The 19,348-nt window shown below is 53.3% G+C and overlaps 8 protein-coding genes across 8 annotated transcripts; 3 read left to right on the top strand and 5 right to left on the bottom strand.

The window, feature by feature from the left end:
* Window positions 1-57: 57 nt before the first annotated feature.
* Window positions 58-1,074, bottom strand: BP01DRAFT_389108 (putative GPI anchored protein; the record flags this gene model as incomplete). The annotated part of the gene is made up of 3 exons (XM_025577888.1): window positions 58-635; window positions 755-909; window positions 974-1,074. The coding sequence occupies 3 exons, from the start codon at window positions 1,072-1,074 to the stop codon at window positions 391-393; spliced, it is 501 nt and encodes a 166-aa protein (XP_025434470.1). The 3' UTR covers window positions 58-390.
* Window positions 1,075-2,658: 1,584 nt separating this feature from the next.
* Window positions 2,659-3,691, top strand: BP01DRAFT_289119 (putative aldo-keto reductase (AKR); the record flags this gene model as incomplete). Its single annotated transcript, XM_025571565.1, has 2 exons — window positions 2,659-2,925; window positions 3,017-3,691. The coding sequence occupies 2 exons, from the start codon at window positions 2,659-2,661 to the stop codon at window positions 3,689-3,691; spliced, it is 942 nt and encodes a 313-aa protein (XP_025434469.1).
* A 1,782-nt stretch (window positions 3,692-5,473) lies between these two features.
* On the top strand, window positions 5,474-7,931 carry BP01DRAFT_289534 (uncharacterized protein; the record flags this gene model as incomplete). Its single annotated transcript, XM_025571580.1, has 2 exons — window positions 5,474-5,940; window positions 6,002-7,931. The coding sequence occupies 2 exons, from the start codon at window positions 5,474-5,476 to the stop codon at window positions 7,929-7,931; spliced, it is 2,397 nt and encodes a 798-aa protein (XP_025434468.1).
* Window positions 7,932-8,899: 968 nt separating this feature from the next.
* On the bottom strand, window positions 8,900-10,920 carry cwc27 (putative peptidyl-prolyl cis-trans isomerase; the record flags this gene model as incomplete). The annotated part of the gene is made up of 1 exon (XM_025572485.1): window positions 8,900-10,920. A coding segment is annotated over exon 1 (1,731 nt), but the record flags the coding sequence as incomplete, so codon positions are not given.
* Window positions 10,921-11,260: 340 nt separating this feature from the next.
* BP01DRAFT_353639 (histidine acid phosphatase) lies at window positions 11,261-13,214 on the bottom strand. Its single transcript, XM_025574238.1, has one exon. The coding sequence runs from the start codon at window positions 12,938-12,940 to the stop codon at window positions 11,528-11,530; it is 1,413 nt and encodes a 470-aa protein (XP_025434466.1). The 5' UTR covers window positions 12,941-13,214; the 3' UTR covers window positions 11,261-11,527.
* A 681-nt stretch (window positions 13,215-13,895) lies between these two features.
* BP01DRAFT_333930 (replication factor C subunit 3) lies at window positions 13,896-15,457 on the bottom strand. Its single transcript, XM_025573138.1, has 5 exons — window positions 15,191-15,457; window positions 15,046-15,133; window positions 14,820-14,994; window positions 14,375-14,761; window positions 13,896-14,317 (listed from the first exon to the last, which is right to left on the bottom strand). Exons 1-5 carry the CDS (start codon window positions 15,325-15,327, stop codon window positions 13,926-13,928), a joined length of 1,179 nt encoding a protein of 392 aa, XP_025434465.1. The 5' UTR covers window positions 15,328-15,457; the 3' UTR covers window positions 13,896-13,925.
* Window positions 15,458-15,558: 101 nt separating this feature from the next.
* On the top strand, window positions 15,559-16,931 carry BP01DRAFT_353637 (actin-related protein 2/3 complex subunit 3). The gene is made up of 6 exons (XM_025574237.1): window positions 15,559-15,705; window positions 15,777-15,822; window positions 15,937-16,208; window positions 16,301-16,413; window positions 16,491-16,569; window positions 16,626-16,931. The coding sequence occupies exons 1-6, from the start codon at window positions 15,700-15,702 to the stop codon at window positions 16,671-16,673; spliced, it is 564 nt and encodes a 187-aa protein (XP_025434464.1). The 5' UTR covers window positions 15,559-15,699; the 3' UTR covers window positions 16,674-16,931.
* trm6 (tRNA 1-methyladenosine methyltransferase subunit GCD10) lies at window positions 16,865-18,931 on the bottom strand. The gene is made up of 2 exons (XM_025573137.1): window positions 18,716-18,931; window positions 16,865-18,642 (listed from the first exon to the last, which is right to left on the bottom strand). The coding sequence occupies exons 1-2, from the start codon at window positions 18,799-18,801 to the stop codon at window positions 17,019-17,021; spliced, it is 1,710 nt and encodes a 569-aa protein (XP_025434463.1). The 5' UTR covers window positions 18,802-18,931; the 3' UTR covers window positions 16,865-17,018.
* Window positions 18,932-19,348: the final 417 nt, after the last annotated feature.

The raw sequence follows: 19,348 nt of genomic DNA, 5'->3' as shown, positions 1-19,348 counted from the left end.
GAGTTTGAACCTCCAAGCAGATATAAACCTCGCAGAAAATAAGCTTCTTTCTACCAAGTATAAGGCACCTCATCCCCAAGACCTCAATTCAATCTCATCAGTCAAATAACATCACAACTCACAGCGCACACCCAAAAGACCACCTACATCAGCAAGCAACTTGAAGCATAGGTAGCATAATCAAAAAAAAGTAAAATCACAGCCATTCTACCAAGATCATCACCCATGGTCCATCATTCATGAATCCATCTACTCAGCGATAGTCCTCAACTCCCTCACTTCCAACCTACCACTCCGGCACTCCTTCCTCACAAGAAAGCAAGAGCTCCCACCCAGACAACAGCCGCCGGAGAAGCAGCACCACCTAGGCCCACTATCCCCGGCGCCGCGTTACCAGTTGTTCGGGCTCCTATCGGAGAGAGCGAGCTTGTACCAGATGCAGCCAAACCAGTCGCACCAGTCGCACCGCTCGCAATTGGTACCACCACTGGTTCCCGCAGTATCAGCAGTCGACACCCCGCCCGCGCCAGTAGCAGTGGCTGCGGAACGTCCCGTGGTCGAGGTCGAGGTCGCGGCCGCGGGGTTCCAAGTTGTGGTTGAGAGAGAGCATGATGTTCGTAGTATATCGTATGCATCTGTGTGTTCGAGTTCGCCGAAGAGGGGGGAAGGATTAGTTGATGTTTGTCTACCCCTCATCTCACCTAATCTCCTGGTGGTATATACCTCCTGCGTGTATACGAGGGCGCTGACTTACCATTATCATGAGGGTCGTTATCGTGGTCATTGTCATTGTCCTTGTCATCGTCATGGTGATCATGATCATGATGCTGGGTACGGGATTCCCCAATGCAGGCCTCGCACAGCGGGATCAAAGTATCCGCGCGGTCCCAGTCCAGATGCACTGCAGCTCTGCGCGATCGTTGTCGGTGCGGGCGTCGCAGGCATGCGTGATGTTGACGACGGGGCTGCACACATCCCAACAGGAAGAACGTCGTTGTGGTCGAGGTCTCTACTGAAAGTGACGGTGCTTGCGAGCCTGAGGCCGCTGAGAGCGAGGAGTTGGGCGATGCGCATTTCGTTTGGTGTGGGGGTGTGTGTGTGTGTGTGTGGTTTGGAGAGTATAGTAGTAGCTTTTGCTGGCAGGAGAGAAGAATTGATGTCACTATCTGAGAAGAGTGCTGTGGACTTCTCGCAGCTTGTGATTCTGCGGTGCGATTAGCTGTTTGGATGTGAACTCTATTCGACCGTGACCATCGGGCTTCTTTATAAGTTGCTTTCCCCTCACTCTCTCTCCCCTCATCATCTCCTGTCTTCCTATATCTATGTTCTTGTATCGCAGCGTAGGCTACAGCCTCTTAATGTTTCTCAAACCGCACGCAGGGCGGCCAGGTCTTCGTGGATATGAACTTCCGATGCCGAGTTCGAATAAGCGACCAGTTTCTCCATGCTTTCGGAAGAAGAGCCACTCTGCCATGGACGCTATCTTGATAGACATTGCTCAGCCTCGCAGAATCGCTGTCGTCAGGAGGGTAACTTAGAGAGAGAGGGAGGAGACCGGACCCTGATAAAGCGGCGATCGACGTCCAAAGAGCCAATGTTCCATGGAGTAAAGTGGTTGCCTGCTTGCTGTGCAGAGATTGAGATCCGGATGATGATTCTGTTTGTGCGCTGGATTGGTTCTCCATGGGGATGTCGCTGTTCGGGTTCGGCATCATAGATATTGGTTCTGCACGCCTAGAACGAAAACATGCAGGATCAAGGGTTGTCCTGACTGCGGGTTGGTCGCATACCTATTTGTTTTTTTTATCCCCCTTCGGGATTGAGAGACTGGAAGGAGGCCACAGTCGGGTATTGCGCAGCGGGTGATCGAGATCATGGAATTGTGTGAAGTGGATCTCTACTGCATGGAGTCTACTGGCGTAAATAGGATAAGATGATGTTTTCCCAAATACTCTTTTGGTTGTCTGTTACTTACGGATTATCGTTAAAAGTATGAAGATAGTAGTCTAGATGGTTGTAGGGGTCAAGTCATCAAGACCCTGGAGAACATGCATGTACGGAGTAAGTAGTAGTATGTACCTGAAGGCTTGCGCCGCCTCCTTGCTATAATTAGATAGTGTCCCAGGTTAATCGGACCGCGAGCCAGTCGGAGAAGCCATCTGCAGATTGAAGAACTACTCCGTATGTTGCCTGAAATTATCTGTGCATGAAGATTGACTACCGAACATCCAATTGCCGACAAGTCAAGTGTGACTATGAGTACTGTAGGATGCAGAGATTGAGGAAAATATTCATGATTCGAGCGGGTAAAAGATGCAACTACAGTTCGAACAACCCCACCACCATGCCCCATCCACCTACAGAGTAGATGATAGATAACCGGAATTGATTTTTCCATATATGGTTCAAAAGAGTAAATGGCAACATGTTTCCTTAGGTCATCATGAGGTCAGTTTTGCCTCCTTGGGATTGACTCTGCGTCGGAATGTGCCGTCGCAACCCCTCATTCCTTTTTATCCACTTCAACCCATCCACTAGATGTTAGATGTCATACTAAGATCCTGACCGTCTGGAGTAGGTAGTATCCATGTTTCCACCTCGTGCGTGAGACGTACCTTATCACCCAGTCTCTCTTGTCTACACAGATCCAATCGTTCAATGGTCCGTATGGCGATAAGCAAGATATCCTGGGAAGGCCATGTCCTTCGGCCGGTCCAGAACGCTCCTCCCTCTATAATACCGACGCTGATATATGGGACCGCATGGAAGAAAACCCGGACTGCTGATCTGGTTCACCAGGCTCTCAGAACTGGCTTCCGGGCCGTGGATACAGCTGCCCAACCAAAACACTATCGGGAGGATTTAGTGGGAGAGGGCATTCGCAGGGCCTTCAAAGATGGCGCCATCCAGCGCAAAGATCTCCATGTAAGTCCTGATTTTACCCGTCCAGAGCCCCTCCCGGAAATCCATTCCCTGCTGCCTCATGATGCATGGCCGGTAGCTAAGTTAGGCCTAGATTCAAACAAAGTTCACCTCTGTTCGGGGCCAGGACCCCAAGGATATGCCCTACGATCCGAAAACATCCGTCACAGACCAGGTTCATGCCTCGATTCGATCATCGCTGCATAACCTCCGCGCGGACGATGCGCCGGAAAGTGCCGACGAGGCGTACATTGACATGCTTATCCTCCACTCGCCTTTGCCCACCATGGCGCAGACGCTCGAGGCCTGGCAGACCTTCGAGGCTTACGTACCGCACCGGATCCGCAATCTGGGGATATCAAATACCGACTTGCCCACGTTAAAGGAGCTGTTTACCCACGCGCAGGTGAAGCCCTCGGTAGTGCAGAATCGATTCTATGCCGACACGCAGTATGATGTCGCGCTGCGTGCTTTCTGCCGCGAGCAGCACATCATCTATCAGAGCTTCTGGACGCTGACAGCCAACCCTGACCTTATACGTTCCAACGCCGTACAGTCTCTGGCTCAGCAGGCAGAGCTCTCCCCGGCGGCAGCTCTCTACTGTCTGGTCTTAGGCTTGGGATACACCACCATCCTGGATGGGACCACTAACCCGGCTCGGATGGAAGAGGATCTGATAGCCCTCAAGAAGATGGAACGATTTTCTGGCCAGCAACCAGAACCGTGGCAGACAACCCTGGCAGAGTTCCGACAATCGATCAGGGAATAGACTTGTGCCATTAAAAGGAGGAGGTTATAACTTACTACCTTCGGTATCAGCGGGAAGGGACTGGAGTTAGTTTAACAACACGCGATAAATGTGGAGGTGTGGATAATCTCGCTCGTACTTCCGGCGGAATCTCGGTCGTGGTCCGTTTGCTCTTGGCCATCCTCCTGTCTTGCCCTTCTGGGAATGAGATTTGCTCCTTTTCGTCGTCTTCCCCAGTCCGTAGCAAAAATTTGATCAGCCAGAACTCCATCGAAAGCGCTTGAAACATCTGGAGGACCAATAGCTCTGGGGATCATGGGCATCTGGAGGCCGAACAAGGTCGAGGCTACGGTTGATAATGAATTGTGATTGGACATGGGGAACAAGTGGAGAGCGTGCCGGTCCAAGGCACGGTCGAACTAGTGATGAGACAGCCTCAAATTGTACAATTTGTAGTCCAAGTCTACTCAAACAACCCAAAAACTTTTTCTTTTTCTTTTTTTTCCACTGGGGCGTGCCGCTTCGACATTGGGGCGCTCGGTGCCAGATAAGAACAACACCCCGAAGGGTGCCAGTGCTCAATTGGATAGTATCGAGTTGCTACTTCAAATTAGCATAGCTCATGTTCCGAGTCAGTCACTATATCAATATATTGAGGTATGAATCACTTAGGTATAACTACCTCCTAGTAAGTTTAACTTACTAAGTAAGTTAAGGCCACCCCATCGTTAAATCATTCATTAATTACACGTGCAAACAAGTGAGTGACACCTGGCTGAGTCAGCTACTAAACAACCTCACCCGCCAATCAGTTCGGATCCGAGCAGCAATTGACCTCATCACCGCCCGCCAAGCTTCTCGATAGGAGGAGTTTTGCAGCACTTTCTACTACAGACTCCGGCATATCCACCCAGCACCGCGCCATCAGCGCCCATTAGGATCAGCTTGCTATCGCTGCGGAGCTTTTAGATCAGGAGGGAAGCTGTGAGCCGACAGTTTCAGCTCAGTTCATTCTGTGACTACTTGTGCTAGGGCTCAATCCATCGTACTTTATTTTCTGCCGGTGCTGGTGCTTTTGTCTGTCTACTCGTCTGCGCCCGCCCGCCGGTCACTCCCCCTCTGCGACCCAACTGGTTCGAAATCTCACTCAGTCGCCCTACCAATTTCCCTGCGCTGGGAGACGAACAAACCAACCGCCATTTCCTACACGGTAGCGAAACGACAGTGAACGACAGCGAACGACAATCGCCATCATCAAACAATACCTCCCACCCCATAAGAGCGAGCGAAAGTTGCCTGACTTTTTCCCGCCCGCACGCCTGCCCGCCTGCCCGCCCGCTCTTGCGCGCGTTGTTCATTTCTTGCTACTACTCCATCTAGCGTCTGCGGCGGCGCCCGTCGCGTCTCCGCCGTTGACACTTGCCTTCTCCATCCACTCTTGTCCACTGCTCCTCTGTGCCTTGTTTGTCATATCCTTCGAGTGATATAGCTCTGGGTTTATTCACCTTCGCCCCTCCACGCCGTCTATGACCGTCCTTGCTTTTGCGATTCCCCCGCCCACCCCCCGAATCAGCCGTGCCAGCTGAACACCCGCCCGCTTGTTCCCCCCCCCGCCATTCGCCCATCCAGCAAATCCCGAGCAGCGAGTCGATTCTTCCCTTCGCTGGTCGCCTATTTTTCCGACTTCTCATTCTGCCTGTTCCTGAGCACCACAGAGCACGCCTCGACTGACAGCCGCCCCTCCTCCCCCGAACAATACCCGCTTGCCCGACCGACCCTCCGTAGGTCGTTCAGTCGCCTGTGATGAGCCCTCAAGGAATCACTCGCAAACGACCAGCTCCTGGCACATCCCCTATCGTTCACCCGCAACTGGGTCCGCTGACGAACTATTCGCAAAACCCCGGCAATCAGCTTTCCAACGACCAGTTTCTGCAATGGGGCCAGAATCCTTCGTCCAACGTGTCCAGCCCCTCCTATCCCGATGCCGCCTCTTACAACCCGTCAACGTACACCACGAACCCAGATGTCCCGGCTTCCACCGTCACGGCTTCGAACCAGCTTACTCGCCGCCAGACTCCTACTCAATTGGTCAACCGCAGCCGCGGGTATGATCAAACGTCGACGTCGTTTCCCGACCACGGCACTGGCACGGGGGAATCCGGAGGATGGGGGGAGAGCCTGAACGAGTTATATGAGCGCGCGATGGTCGCAAAGAGAGAAGTGCAGGCTAAACGGAAACAGATCCCGCCTTTCGTTCAGAAACTGAGCAGGTATGTCCTCCCCGCGGAAGAGAACCCCATCAATGTGCAATGCATGACTAACGGGCTGCAGTTTTCTGGATGAATCAAAAAACACTGATCTGATTCGGTGGTCTGACGATGGCAACTCATTTATTGTGATGGATGAAGACGAATTTGCAAAGACGTTGATTCCGGAACTATTCAAACACAACAACTATGCCTCTTTCGTCCGCCAGTTGAACATGTACGGCTTCCACAAGAAAGTTGGACTCTCCGACAATTCGATGCGCGCGAGTGAACGGAAGAACAAGAGCCCCAGTGAATATGCGAATCCCTACTTCAAGCGCGGCCACCCAGACTTGTTGTGGCTGATCCAAAAACCGAAAAATGCAGCCGGGCAGGGTAGCAAATCAGGAAAAGGCAATGTGCGGGTGAAGACGGAAGAGATCGAGGACAATGAGAACGACGAGTATGGCGATGATGCTTTGGGTCCCGCACGAGAGGATCGATCGCGCAACCGCCAGCTGTCCTTGATCACGGGAAGTCTCATGCCCAAGGATCAGCTCGCCGGGGTGTATAGAGAGTTACAAGCCATCCGCCAACAACAGCAAGTGATCTCCAACACTATCACCAAACTGCGGAGAGAACACGAGCAGCTGTATGCGCAAGCAGCCAACTTTCAGGAGCAGCACACCCGGCACGAGAACTCCATCAATGCGATCCTTACATTCTTGGCGACCGTCTACAATCGGAGCCTTCAAGGGCAGGAAGGGCCGCAGAATCTGGCAAGCTCGTTTGCTGGTGCCATCTCACAAGAGCAAGGTAATATCGTTGACATGGACGACTACTCGCTCGGGTCTCTGGGGCCTACAAACATGACCAGCCCAACTGGGCCGCGCTCGCTGAAAAAACAGCAGCTCTTGCTCAAGGCGCCTCCGGGGGCAGACCGTCCGGGTCGTGCAACGACCTTGTCCCCCGCCTCTACCACATACGACCACCCACACTCGCGCGGCCATGGTCGGCAAGCCAGCGCCTCCCAGCCGGGTCACGTCGAGGAGGTGTATGACAACAGTCCTCGTCAGAAGGAGGCGCAGCCGCCTCCGGGGTCCCATGTTCCCCAGCGGGACATCATGTCAGTCATTCAGAATTCCAATGCACGAAGCGGCATGCCCACCAATTTTGCCGATTTTCCAAACGTGCTGTCATCACTTGAGACGTCGGGCGGTAATTCGCCGCTTACGCCCAGCCAACGGGCAGATATGCTTCGACTCATGGCCCACGAGACAGGCTCCGGCGGAGTCAATGGTGCATCATCTCCCAATAACGCCTTGGTCACACCGACGCCTCCCCCAATGCCACACAATTACTCTGGCCGGCTGGCCAACACACGAGCGGAAATTGACAACCTGGTCAAAATGCAGGCCGAGCAAGATCGCTCCGTGCAGAACCTGACCAACCTCCTACAGCCCCTCAGCCCTACAGGCACCATTCCAGGAATCAGCATAGATGGCAGTGCGCCCCCTCCCCCACTTGACCTTGATACTCTCTTCAATAACGATTACTTCACGGACATTGGAGATTTGGACCATAATAAAGCTGGTTTAGGGTATGGCAATCCGGCCGGGTCCGTGCCAGCCACAACCGGGGCCGACCCGGTGGTCACCGCCGGTCCCGACGATGGTGGGATCAAGGACGCGAACGAACTGTTCGACTTTGAGAACCTCCCCGCCGACAATGATCTCTTCGGTGCAGCCAATGGCCCGGCACACGATCCGAGCTTCTATCATGGATTTGACGGGGCCGGTTACGGCGGGAATGACCTCCACGCCAGCCTCGGACCGGAGGGGCAGCTGTCAAATGGGAAAGATTCGAATAGAATTGAGTCCTTGCCCGACAGCGATGCGACCAGCCCCGCCAACACCGTGGACGAGAGCATCCAGTACGGTGGGCTAGACACGAGCAACGATGCTCAGGGAGGTAAGGGTCTCGGTAGCGGCGTGAAACGGCGCAAGAAGGCTTGAAATCCATCCAAAAATTTTCTTATATGACAGAGTCTACTAACGGGGGAGGTCGGGCGCTGGGAAAACTCGACTGATGGGAGTAGAAAGAAATGCAAGGGAACGTATACCTGGGGAGTCTCTGCAAACTAAGTCGCCTAAGTCGCGAAAGCCGCGAAGGTCTTTTGAGGAAAATGCATAGTATCTATCTTCTTTGCTTTTCCTTATCATTCTACTTTCTTTCCCTCTTCATCAAAGAGGGGAAGGGGGCTTTTGTCGACCGAATGTTTGGCAGGTATATGGCCAAATGCTTCCCTCAAGTCTCTCTCTCCCTCGCCGACCCCCTTCCCCTTGGCCCAGCAAACCCCTCGAATAGACTCTAGCACTCTCTATTCCCCTGTTTAATGACTCTAAAGACACCAAGAATAGGTAAGCAGCCGGATGACTTGTTGAGTTATTCGTATCTGAAACCACCAGTGGTAGTTGTCGGTTTGATCGGCTTGCTTTTCTGTCTTGTGTGTCTGGGCGATCGATGCTATTTACCTGCTGCTAGATTTCCTATTTCGACCTAACAGAAGCAACGAGTTATATGACAGTGGTATGTATGTAAGTGTAGTGGTTTCTAGTAGTTGTACTGAAAATACTCCTAAAGAGCTTTGCCGTTCCTTGAGCGTCACACATATCGTATTGATAAGTTGAGTCTATCGCAATTCACAGGGTCATTCGATTAATATGATGTGATACTGTATTTGTGAAGGTGTATAGTCTACACATTCAGAACGATATCCTACAAGCGTCATTGAACACATCAAGTTATCGTATCATCTACTGGCACAGAAAGCCGGGCGCTCGAATCCCCGTTACTTGAAACCATATACTGTACATACATACATACATCACATATGCAATAATACCCCTTCCCGCCGGTCAACCAAAGGCTGGGCTATATTATAAAGCTACTATGCTCTGCATAATAAAAGACAGCATCACCGCCTCCTCTCCCTCTCCCTCTCCCACTCCAAATCCCCCACCCTTCCGCGCTTCCGCTCGCGCTCGCGATCCCGCTCCAATCCGCGCCTCTTGCCCGACGAAGACGCCTTGCCCGCGGCAATCTCCCGCTCCTTCTCGCGAGGATCGATCACCATCAACGAATCCACATCGTCCGGGTGCGCCTTCTTCCAATTCAGATCCTTGCCCAGGGTGTCTTTCTTGAACTGCAGCTGATGCGTCAACCACCCGCGATCATCATCGGCGGCATCCGCAGGGTTCGAGGCGTTGTCTGCGTTCTCGCCGGAGGGTGGCTCGTCCCAGGACTGGCATGATTGGCAGTTGGCGATGAAGTGGAGGTCGCAGAGTTGGGCTTCTTCGTCGTCTTCTTCCGCGGGGGGTGGGGCTGTGGTTGTTGCAGTAGTTTTGGCGGTCTTGATGGTGGCATTGGTGGTAGGGGCCGAGTCGGCGTTCTCGAGCTTGGCTTTGAACGCGTTGAACATTTTCAGGGCCTGGGCGTCGGCGGAGCTGGTGAAGCCGTTGATTCCGTTGCTGCCGGTGGTGGTGGTGGTGGTGGTGGTGGCAGCAGGGCGGCGGCGGCCCCGGATGGCGGTGGAGGGAATCATGGCTTCTAGAGCGGATTTCTTGGAGGAGGTTTCCATTGGGGCTGCGGTGGTGCGGCGCATCGAGGCCATGACGGACTCGATCTCGGCGTTGGTGCGGTCCAGTCGGGACTTTGCGGGCTGTGCGACTGGTTCTGGGGAGGATGGGGTGCGGAGGGGGGATTCGGGGTCGCGGAGGGGGAGTTGTGTGGACGGGTCTGGGGTTTTGTGGACGGTGGTTTCTGCTCGTTGTGGTGCGGTCGTTGTTGTTGTTGAGGGTCGTTTGCTGCGTGGTGGTGGGGACGGTTCCTCTCGCTCATGTTTCTTCGTAGGTGCAGCATCCGTCACGAGAGCAGCGTTATACTTAGGCTTCGCTGGTCGAACCGGTATCTCCTCATCCCCCTCCTCACCATTCTCATCCTCCCCATCTCCACCCGCAAAACTCAACAGCGTCTTCTTCGGCTTCTTGCTCTTCTTCTTAGTCGTCGCACCTTTCTTTCCCTCCCCTGCCCCCTGCGCAGCAGCAGCAGCAACAACCCGTCGATTCAACACCACCTTCCCCTCGAATTTGCCCAACTCCCCAACCTCACACCCCGTCACCTTGACCGGATACACCGGCCGTTCCGTCCCCTCCACCAACTCCGCCTCCGCAATCTTAAGCACGGTAAAGATACTATCCCCCTCGACACGCCCGAACAACGTACACTGCCCGTTCAGCTCGCGCTCCGTGTTCGCCAACGTGATGAAGAACTGGCTGCCGTACGTCCCGTCCTCGCTCTTGGCCATCCCCACCAGCCCGCGCCGGTTGAACCGCAACCGGCTGTGCAGCTCATCGCGCAGCACGATCTTCTCCGTGGGGTCGCGCGCCTCCGGGTCCGTCTCGAACTCTGGCTCCTCGTAGATCGAGGTCCCGCCGGCCCCGGTGCCTGTCGGATCGCCGCCCTGCACCACGAAGCCCGGGACCACCCGGTGGAAGATCGTGCCTGTGTAGTAGTTGTCCGCGACGTGTTGGAGGAAGTTGCGCGTGGTGAGTGGCGTCTGTGCGCCGAAGAGGCTGAGGTGGATTGGGCCGAGGGTTGTGTGAAGTGTTGCGGTGGCTGTTGCGGGGGGTTCGGTGTTGTAGTGGGATGACATTTTGGATGTTTTTTGGAAGGGGGGTTGTTCGATTGGTGGGAGCTGGATTTGGGCGGGGTGCGTAGATGATGCGCGCGACGAGTGAGGATTGGGCTGGGTTCGAGGATTGGTGCGCGCGCCAGGTAGGATGAGGCGGTAGGTTTTACTTGAGTTGCGGGCAGCTGAGCTGAAGAGTATCTGGTCGGTGTGTGTGGAGAATGCGATGATAGTTTTCGATGTCTCGTGGGCTCTTTGACACCCCGCGGTGAGGTGGGAATTGGGGGATTGAGCCGCGGAGAATTGACAGGCGGAGAGGATGGAAGGTTGGAAGATGGATGGAGCTTTGAAGGCTTTCCCGGGAAACCCACCTTCCGCTCTCCCGACCTGATGGAGCACAGCAGAGTGACTCTCTACAATTAATGCTTAAGTGCTAAGATGATTTTTTTTAATCCTCTTGCTTCAAGTATAGCACGACGTGAAGATTCTACTAGGGCTATTGAGATATGTTTTCTGCAGTGCTCTAGATCTCCGAAACTACTACGCTGATATTGCATGACACTGGGAAGCCCTTTCAAAGAGCTCAGACCTATCGTAGTGCGCCACCGGGAATAGCATGTCAATCTCCAGTCGCGACCATTCATTTACGTTCTGGATAAACTTCCATTTGCTAAAGTGGTGTCATGGTTTCTGACTCTTTAGTGGTCATGCCTCGAGTAGCACCTCGACCCTGGTGTATCGATACGAGTGAAGTGATAAGATACGATTGGGAAGATCTTGGTGAAGTTTTTGTGAGTCCTTTCGCTATCTCTCGAATCATGATTGCATAAAATCATTTTAAATGAATGACTATCCTACCATAAATCATCCAGTCATTACCGCCCTAGTCACAGAACCTGATTACCTTCATCGCTTACCGGGCTATTTCTCAGAACCAGCTGCAGCGGCAGCAACAGACGCGCGCTTCTTGGTGATGCGGAATCCCCCCGCAAGGAGCAGCAGTGCCTCGAGACCGAGAATCACCGCCAGGGTCACCATCGCACCGATGACACCGGCTACGGGCCTGGAAACGCCACCACTACCCTTCGACTGCGACGAAGTGGTGGTCGTGGTGTTCGAGCTGGTTGACAAAGCGGCACATTCCCCGTCAGTGTTGCCACACACACTACACCACTGCTTGGTCGAGGTCACGGCAATCTTGCTCGTGAGCTCGGAGAACTCCGCCCAGGAGATGGTAGAGCTCGACTTGCCATACAGCGGGTACTCGGTCGGCGTGCCGGACGAGAGAGTACCATTATGGAAGACAAAGCGCACGCTGATGTCGGAGGTAGAAGGGAAAGAATCCGTAGAGTTGGTGACCAGCTCCCATGCCATGGAGGAAGCGTAATCGGGCATACCCGTGAAGTTGACGTCCGCAGCGGGCAGCTGGGCCACACCGAAGTAAGACATGAACGTGCCGTACGAGCCGAACTGGACGTTCAGCTTGGATTTGCCCTTGGAGGTGATGGTGTCATTCAGGCCGAGGAGCACATCTCCCGCAAGGATCTGACCGGCGATGGCGCGGATGGTTTCCGAAGAGTTGTAGGCCAGATTGTACTGCTCGATATTGGCCAGGAGGAAGGCCTGGTGAAGCTGTTCCTCGGTGGGGACATTAGTGGTGTTGTGAATGTACCCAACATTGAGGTAGTCGAAAATCGTGTACGCGTTCTTGAAGCTCATCTGAGAGTCGGAGAAAGTTCCATTTAGTAGAGATGACAGGGACTGGTAGAAGTCCTTGGTGGAGGAAAGCAGAGAGTTGTAGAGTGCCGACGAATAGTAGTTGTTGCTGCTGACCTCGGCATTCTGGCACTCGGTCGAGCTCTGCAGCCAGGCCGTGTCCTCGCTGTTCGAACCAGACTCGGTCACGGCGATTGGAATGAGCTGGTATCCATTCAGAGGAGAGTCGATCGTACTGCCGTTAGCCAGGGTCTGGTTGGCTGATGAGCCCACAGGGGGGTAGACACCCTGGAGAAAACCCGTAGCCGAGTTCTGAAGCACATCATCAGACGGCGATGAGGCACTGATCTGGCTCAGCTTCACGATGTTCTCGTTGATACCTTGAATCTGGAGAGACGAGTTCGAGTCGATATACCGGCTACGCCAGTAGCTGCCCGTCTGATAAACCTCGCTGTAGCCCAGGTCGGTTAGCTCCGTATTCTTCAGCACCTTGGCCGTTCGATCTCCATGACGAGCAAAGATATAAGCCCCGAGAATTCTCTCTGCTGATGCTGGTAGAGCTAGAGGTAGGGCCAGCAAAGCGAGAACGAGACTGGAGTGCTGAGTAGAGGACCGCATACTTAGTGAAGGATGACTGCCACGAGGTCTTCTTCACCGAGATGTAGGAGGGAGAGAAGGCGATGATGGTGAGGGGAAGAAGACTGAGGGGAGAGCAGCAGCCAGAACGGTCTATAAGAGGAGAGAACCACGGCCGACGGACGGAACCCCGGCGTCTGCCGCGGAGAAGGGCTTGCTTTGATCATGGAGGTTGTTTGCGGCGGGGTCCGCAGGTGAACAAAAGAGAAGAATCATTGGGTGACATGATTACTTAACTTGGCAGGTTGATTCGGAGATGGTTGGTCAATTCATTCCCAGTCCTAGAGTAAGGTACCTAGTAGGTACTGTACAATGCCGACTACAACAATATCATGATAGTAGAAGTGATAGCAGGAGAGGCAATTTACGTCAGGGTCATTGCGCAGATATTGCTCGTATTGTCCCGCGGAAAAGCGAGAATGAAGCCATTGAGCAATTTCAACAGAGCTTATCTCGATGCCAATGTTGAATGATTTCTTCGCGGGGGATTGTCTGGAGCGAAAATCCAGTGGCTCCAAGCGCCACTTCCCCGCCGGTGGTCTTGGCTCCAACTTCCATCCCGTATTTTTTTCTTATCGACATTGCGCATAGTGGAGATGATTGAACAGAATTCCAATCTGAATGACACTAAGAGTCGAGAAGAGGCATCTTCCACAATGCTCAATCCGATATGTTGAGCGCAAAGACCGTCCCTACCCCAGCTGCGGGCGGGTCTCATGGACGGAGTATTGGACCCTGAGTCAGACCCTGAATGCCCGGTCCTGCAGCCCTCAGGGCATAGGTTTAGCTTAGCCTATTTGGTCTTTAGTTTTCGCCTTATCATCGGCCTGACACGGACAATCTATCGCTAATTGGCTGTTAGGTAATTCATCTACTAAACCAGTCCTATAGTACTTTACTGATGCTAATTAATTGACTCATGTGGTATAGGATGATTGTTCTTAGCATTGTTCTGCTGCAAAAATGGCTACCGGTCCATCAATTCACAGCCATTCCGTACAACACCCACCAGCCCGCCGGTCTGTATCGTCTCCGATCCACCGCCCGCCAGTCTCCATTCTATCTCTGCCAGTCCCTCCAGCCAGGTGATCCTGGTTTGTGCGGGAACTTCTACCCGTTGCAACTGGTCTCCCAACCCAGACAGGATATCTGCCAGAGCGAGGCCCTTGTTGGTCTTGATGGTGTTGATCGTATTGAGACATGAGGTAATATCACTCGTATTCAGAAGCGTGCGCATGATCTCTTCGATGTCAGAGGGGTGAGGGGCGGCAATGCAGTCGTAAATCGTTTCATTCGTGATCGTTTCGGGTTCCGGAAGGGCCTGGTTTTGAGGTGCGTCCTTCATGGGAAGAGGTTTGCCTATTCAGGTCAGCATGGAAACAGATTCCCAAGACCATCTTCTGTGCCTGGACTTACTGCTCGCATGGCAAGCCTGAAGGACGTTCAAGGCCCGTCGCATATCGCCCTTGCTCAGCGTGACCAGGCTATCCACGGCCTCAGGCTGGATGTTGATCTGCTCCTTCTCAATGACCTGATCCACCAAAACTCTGATGTCCCGCTCTTTCAGGGGACTAAATCGGAATCTGGTACAACGCGAAAGGAGCGCCGGCGAGAGTTTATGTGTGTAATTGGCGATGATGCAAAATCGAGTGTTAGCGGTATACCGCTCCATGATCCGGCGCAGCGCCATCTGTGCAGTTGCCGTCATCGCGTCGGCCTCATCGAGAATAATGAGCTTGAAGGATGCGAGGGAGGAGCCACCGGAGGCGGCCGCAGGCGCCATGGAGAAGATCTGCTTGGTGCCTAAAAAGGTCTGGTAAGTCTGAAGAAGCAGGCCGTATTTACGGATGGGCAGACATACTGGCAAAAGTCTTGATCTGTTCACGAACAACATCAATACCACGATCGTCACTGGCATTGAGCTCCAGAACCATTTGTCGCATGTTCTTGCTGCCATATATGCGTCGTGCTAGTGCTAGGATCGTGGATGTTTTGCCCGTACCGGGAGGGCCGTATAGCAGAAGATGGGGGAGACGCTAGAATTCATGAGTAGTTTGTTGATGGTCTGTGGACATGGTATTGCGTACATTGGCTTCGACAAATTTATTGATCGTAGCTAAGATATCCTGATGGCCGGAAACATCGTCCAAAGTATTCGGTCGGTATTTTTCCACCCTACAGAAAACCAGTTAATGAACATGCCACAGCAGACAGGTAGCATGGTCGACGTACCAGGGAAGGTTGTCTTGGGCCTCAATCGGTAAATCTGCTGCAGGTCTTTTGGATTTGGCACTGGTGTTATCGGAGCTGAATTGGATCGCGTTCTTGGACGGAACGTCCACATCCATTTCATCCTCGTAATCGGACATATTGTAAAATCTAGTCGACTGCCTAGCTAGTTGACAACTGGGAGCTTGAGAACTTCGGCTTAAACAATGAATTGACCCAGCAAAGCACGGAGCAAAGCACAAGGCAAGGGCCGGACGCGTCGAACTCTGGCAGCGCGTAAAGAGGTTCGGGGCCGGAAAATCCCAAGGCGAAGGAGGAGCTCCAGGACGGAGCGGCGGGCGGGTGATGACATGCGACAACAACGAATCTCTCGCCGGCCTGACAGCACCGCCTTCGATCAGCACTTCTTCCCCTCTCTTCCACCCCACCACACTGCGGTTCTTCTGAATCATCAACAACCCTTATTAGACAGGCTCTAAGGGGACGCCATTGCTATTCGACACTATCACATCATGCCTGTAAGCTTCGCAGAACTTGCACTGATGATAGACGACTCTACTTGACCTCCCACCCCCTGACACTGGTCTAGGCCTACCACTCAATCTTCCTCGAGGACCGGGATGTCCCCGTAATAGGTATGGCGGAATGCGCCTCCCATCTTCCATGCGTATCTCACACAATCCCCCGTGGAAGCAGTAACACATATCTATACTATACTTTACTCGTATTGACTCTCAATTCCTTTACAGGCAATTTCCCCGTCCTCCCCCTCCGCACCCGCACTCGCGGCCCCGCATACACCCTCCCTCCGCTACCGCCTAATGCCGATACCGAAGTGCCCCCCGACAGCGAGTCCTATGACTGTGTTGACGAGATCTTGTCGCTCTTCCGTGCCAATGTCCTCTTCCGCAACTTCGAGATCAATGGTCCTGCGGACCGTATGCTCATCTATGGAACGTTGTTCATCACCGAGTGCTTGGGGAAGGTGAAGCCGACAATGACCGCTCGCGATGCGGAGAAGGTTAGAGCTTCCGCAAATTGAGTGGACCGAGAGGGCCGATGGACGGTGTGCGTGCAGGAAGAACGGTTGCTGACAGGAGTCCGTCATATTAGGCTTTGATCAATGTCGCGCTCGATCACTTTGCTATCCCTGGTGACGTGTCCTTCCCTCTGAACCAGGCCTTCGAGGCCCCGCGGGACCGTCAGGATGCCGAAACGCTCAGATCGTATGTCTATAACCTTCCGCTCACTCAATGCATCAAGACATGGAAGAGGTTGCTGATGGGGTGGCTCCGTTCAACAGTTATCTGTCTCAGGTGCGGCAGGAGATTGCTATCCGCCTGCATGCTAGACTATACCCCGGCGGTGTCGGTCCTTCAAAGGTATGTGTCCCGATTCAGTCTGTGTGCAACACCTCTGTTAATGGACTGTCCTATAGTGGTGGCTCAGCTTCACCAAGAGAAAGTTTATGGGAAAGAGCTTCTAGGATAGATCCATTACTTTGATGTGAAATCCTCCGGACGGCTGCTGAAGTCCTGCCACATTAATTCTGTGTATATTCGAATATGAGCGTTGTGAAAGCGAAGATTCACGAGGCTGACTATATTGGTCGAGTAAGCCTTAGTTCTTACTCTTGTTCGGACGCAACGCTAAGTGGTTCTTGTCACTCAAATCCGTCATAGGAATTCCCGGGATATCTCTTGAAACCAGGCGTTATTGTCATTGAATTCGCATCAGGTTTGGCTCTAGTCAACCCGGTATCTTGTAGAGCTTCTATTTTACCGATACTCATATTTTGGGTAAGAATCTGGATATGGCTATCGAATACAGGTTACGCGGTCATTTCCACGTCGACACCATCAACACTGCTTGCTGGGGTCTCATCGGCCCGAACGACCTTTCGCTTCTTGCGGCTAGGATTACCTGCTGCTTCAATGTGTTCTTGCGTGGGAATGACTTTCATTCCGTGGAAGATGAAGCCGTCAGCACCACCCCGACTGGACATCATGGGATGTGATCGTCCTGGTAAGACCTGCCACACGCGAACTCTTGATGTCTCCAAGGTAGGTGCCAGTAACAGAGTCGGGTCAAGGGGAAATTCCTGCTCCAGCTCAGACTTTACATCAATCGGGTCTTCCGATGCCGCCCTCTGCTCAACTAACTCCCGCCTTCGGTTGATGAATGCGGTTTTTCTTGCGGTAGAGTATAGATCCATCACCTCCGTTAGGGGCTCGATGTTAGGCGAGTACACGGCGACAGGGGCCGAACCGGCCAGGAGAGGGATCGTGTGCTTTAGCACACTACTCGGATCCATCAGGGTTGCAATCACCAACCCATCGAAGCCCCCAGCCCGGGCTTCGTCAACGACTCGTCGTACGCGCATCCACCTGCCACGCTTGCGGTGGTAAGCACTACGCTTGCTAGATTTGTATGTGGATAGCTCCTGAGGAGGGATCTCGGTTGGTTCCTGAGCATAGATGCTGTCCGCATTCGGGTCCAAGAGCTGCATGAAAGAGACGGTCTTGAAGTTTGTGTAGAGAGGGTGAGATTCGCTCGGGTCGTCAGCCTCGTAACCGAAGTACTTCAAGAGACTGATGTTTGGTTGTTTATTGGCGTGAAGCAAGGTGATGGTGTTCCCTTGAGCAGACATTTGTGGGCGACGATTGCGACGTGACGTCGCACCCTCGGTGGGCTGTGCCTCGTCGTCTTGTTCCCCGTGCGCGCCTGTTGTGGCAGGCACCTTTGAGTGGGCGTCCTGCTGCTCCTCGTCGAAATCTCCATCATGTGGGTAGAGGATTCCCATCCTCTCCGCCATAGCAGCCACCACCAAGCCGCCCGTATCATCGACAACGAGATACCGCCCGTTCGGATTCGCCAGCACCGTCTCCATATCGAAGGAGGTGCTGCCTCCGTGGTGCACATTTCCCCAACAACCAAGCAGACCGAGCGCCTCGTCGCGCATCTCCAGGGTTCTTGCCGCCTCCTTGTCCTGCAACATATAATTCGTCAAGAGACTGACATCCAAGGGGATGACGGTGAACCGCTTCATGTACTTCCTTTCCTTGCGCAACTTGTATTTTGCCAACGAAAATGCCGTCTTCTGGTCGATCGCCGAATGTGATTCCAACAATTTGGCAATGATCTCTTTCCCTGCCCCAGTACTTTCCCTCTTCAGGGCTTCGATTTCCTCAATCGTCAACTTCTGCGTGGAGCGGTCGTCGATCGTGTCGCGGTTCGTGCGCATCGTCGCTGCCTCATCGACCGGCTCTTGGTCGTCGCCATCGCCCTCGCCCTCAGCAATAAGGTGTTCCGCATGGAGTTCGGCCGCCGAGACAATGCGCAGGTGGGTGCTATCGGGCTCGCCGGGGGTCTCGTGGATGTCGAAGGTTAGGTAGAACGGACGGCCGATGATCTGGTTGGCGGGGAAGGTTCCATATTTGCCCAGGAATACTTGGCTGTAAAGGCCGGTCAGCTGATATGAGTCAGACAAATGATCGAGCTCGTGCTCAGTCGGACAAGCGCGCATACGTGTTAGGGACAATCTTCTGGATCCTCGTCTGATCAGACGGGAGCTTGAAGGCGACAAACTGATTCGGTCGCACGTATGAATGCATGGTGGAGGACTAAGCGGGAAAAATTCTCTGAAGATATTAATTTCCGGGGCCGACCATGCCACACTATACACGCAATGAGAGGATAATTGAGTCGCAATACTGGACTTTTGATAAGCCCAGTTGATCTGGGGAATCAGATTACTTTTTTTCTCTGCGATAACGCACGGGCCGCACGAGCTTGTGATAATGCATGTCTTATGTAAGCGCAGCGCTGTGAACGGAGCGGAGCTTAGTTAGTCCGTTGCGGTTTCCAGCCCACGACGTCACCAGGTGGCTCGAGAAGAGTGGCTCTGTAGTGGGTCTTGTGGCTGTGTTTCTCTTACCCTTCTTACCATACAATACCCGTTGCTCGGACTACGTAGAGCTTTCAGGCAGCCAAATTGCTGATGCGTGCGGTAATTGGCTGTAAAGGTTGGAAGGATGGAATCTCCACCGCCAGTCATTGACAGCTCGCCGAGGTCGACTGTAGCCGTTGCTTCTATCCCAGTTCTAATTTCTGGGAATTCGGGTGCCTGTGGCCCTGATTAGACTCTTCATCGACTAATCC

Source organism: Aspergillus saccharolyticus (genome assembly GCF_003184585.1).
Source record: "Aspergillus saccharolyticus JOP 1030-1 unplaced genomic scaffold BP01scaffold_4, whole genome shotgun sequence".
In the NCBI taxonomy this organism is placed as follows: Eukaryota; Fungi; Ascomycota; class Eurotiomycetes; order Eurotiales; family Aspergillaceae; genus Aspergillus; species Aspergillus saccharolyticus.
This window is presented reverse-complemented; position numbering and strand designations above follow the sequence as displayed.

Coding starts and splice junctions, on each gene's coding strand:
- BP01DRAFT_353639 (XM_025574238.1), bottom strand. CDS start 12,940: ATGCGGTCCTCTACTCAGCACTCCAGTCTCGTTCTCGCTTTGCTGGCC.
- BP01DRAFT_333930 (XM_025573138.1), bottom strand. CDS start 15,327: ATGTCCGATTACGAGGATGAAATGGATGTGGACGTTCCGTCCAAGAAC. Junction 14,995..15,045: donor ATAAATTTGTCGAAGCCAAT/GTACGCAATACC, acceptor CATGAATTCTAG/CGTCTCCCCCATCTTCTGCT. Junction 14,318..14,374: donor TCAGGCTTGCCATGCGAGCA/GTAAGTCCAGGC, acceptor TGACCTGAATAG/GCAAACCTCTTCCCATGAAG.
- BP01DRAFT_353637 (XM_025574237.1), top strand. Junction 15,823..15,936: donor CCGGGATGTCCCCGTAATAG/GTATGGCGGAAT, acceptor ATTCCTTTACAG/GCAATTTCCCCGTCCTCCCC. Junction 16,414..16,490: donor GATGCCGAAACGCTCAGATC/GTATGTCTATAA, acceptor TCCGTTCAACAG/TTATCTGTCTCAGGTGCGGC.
- trm6 (XM_025573137.1), bottom strand. CDS start 18,801: ATGCATTCATACGTGCGACCGAATCAGTTTGTCGCCTTCAAGCTCCCG. Junction 18,643..18,715: donor CAGAAGATTGTCCCTAACAC/GTATGCGCGCTT, acceptor CGGCCTTTACAG/CCAAGTATTCCTGGGCAAAT.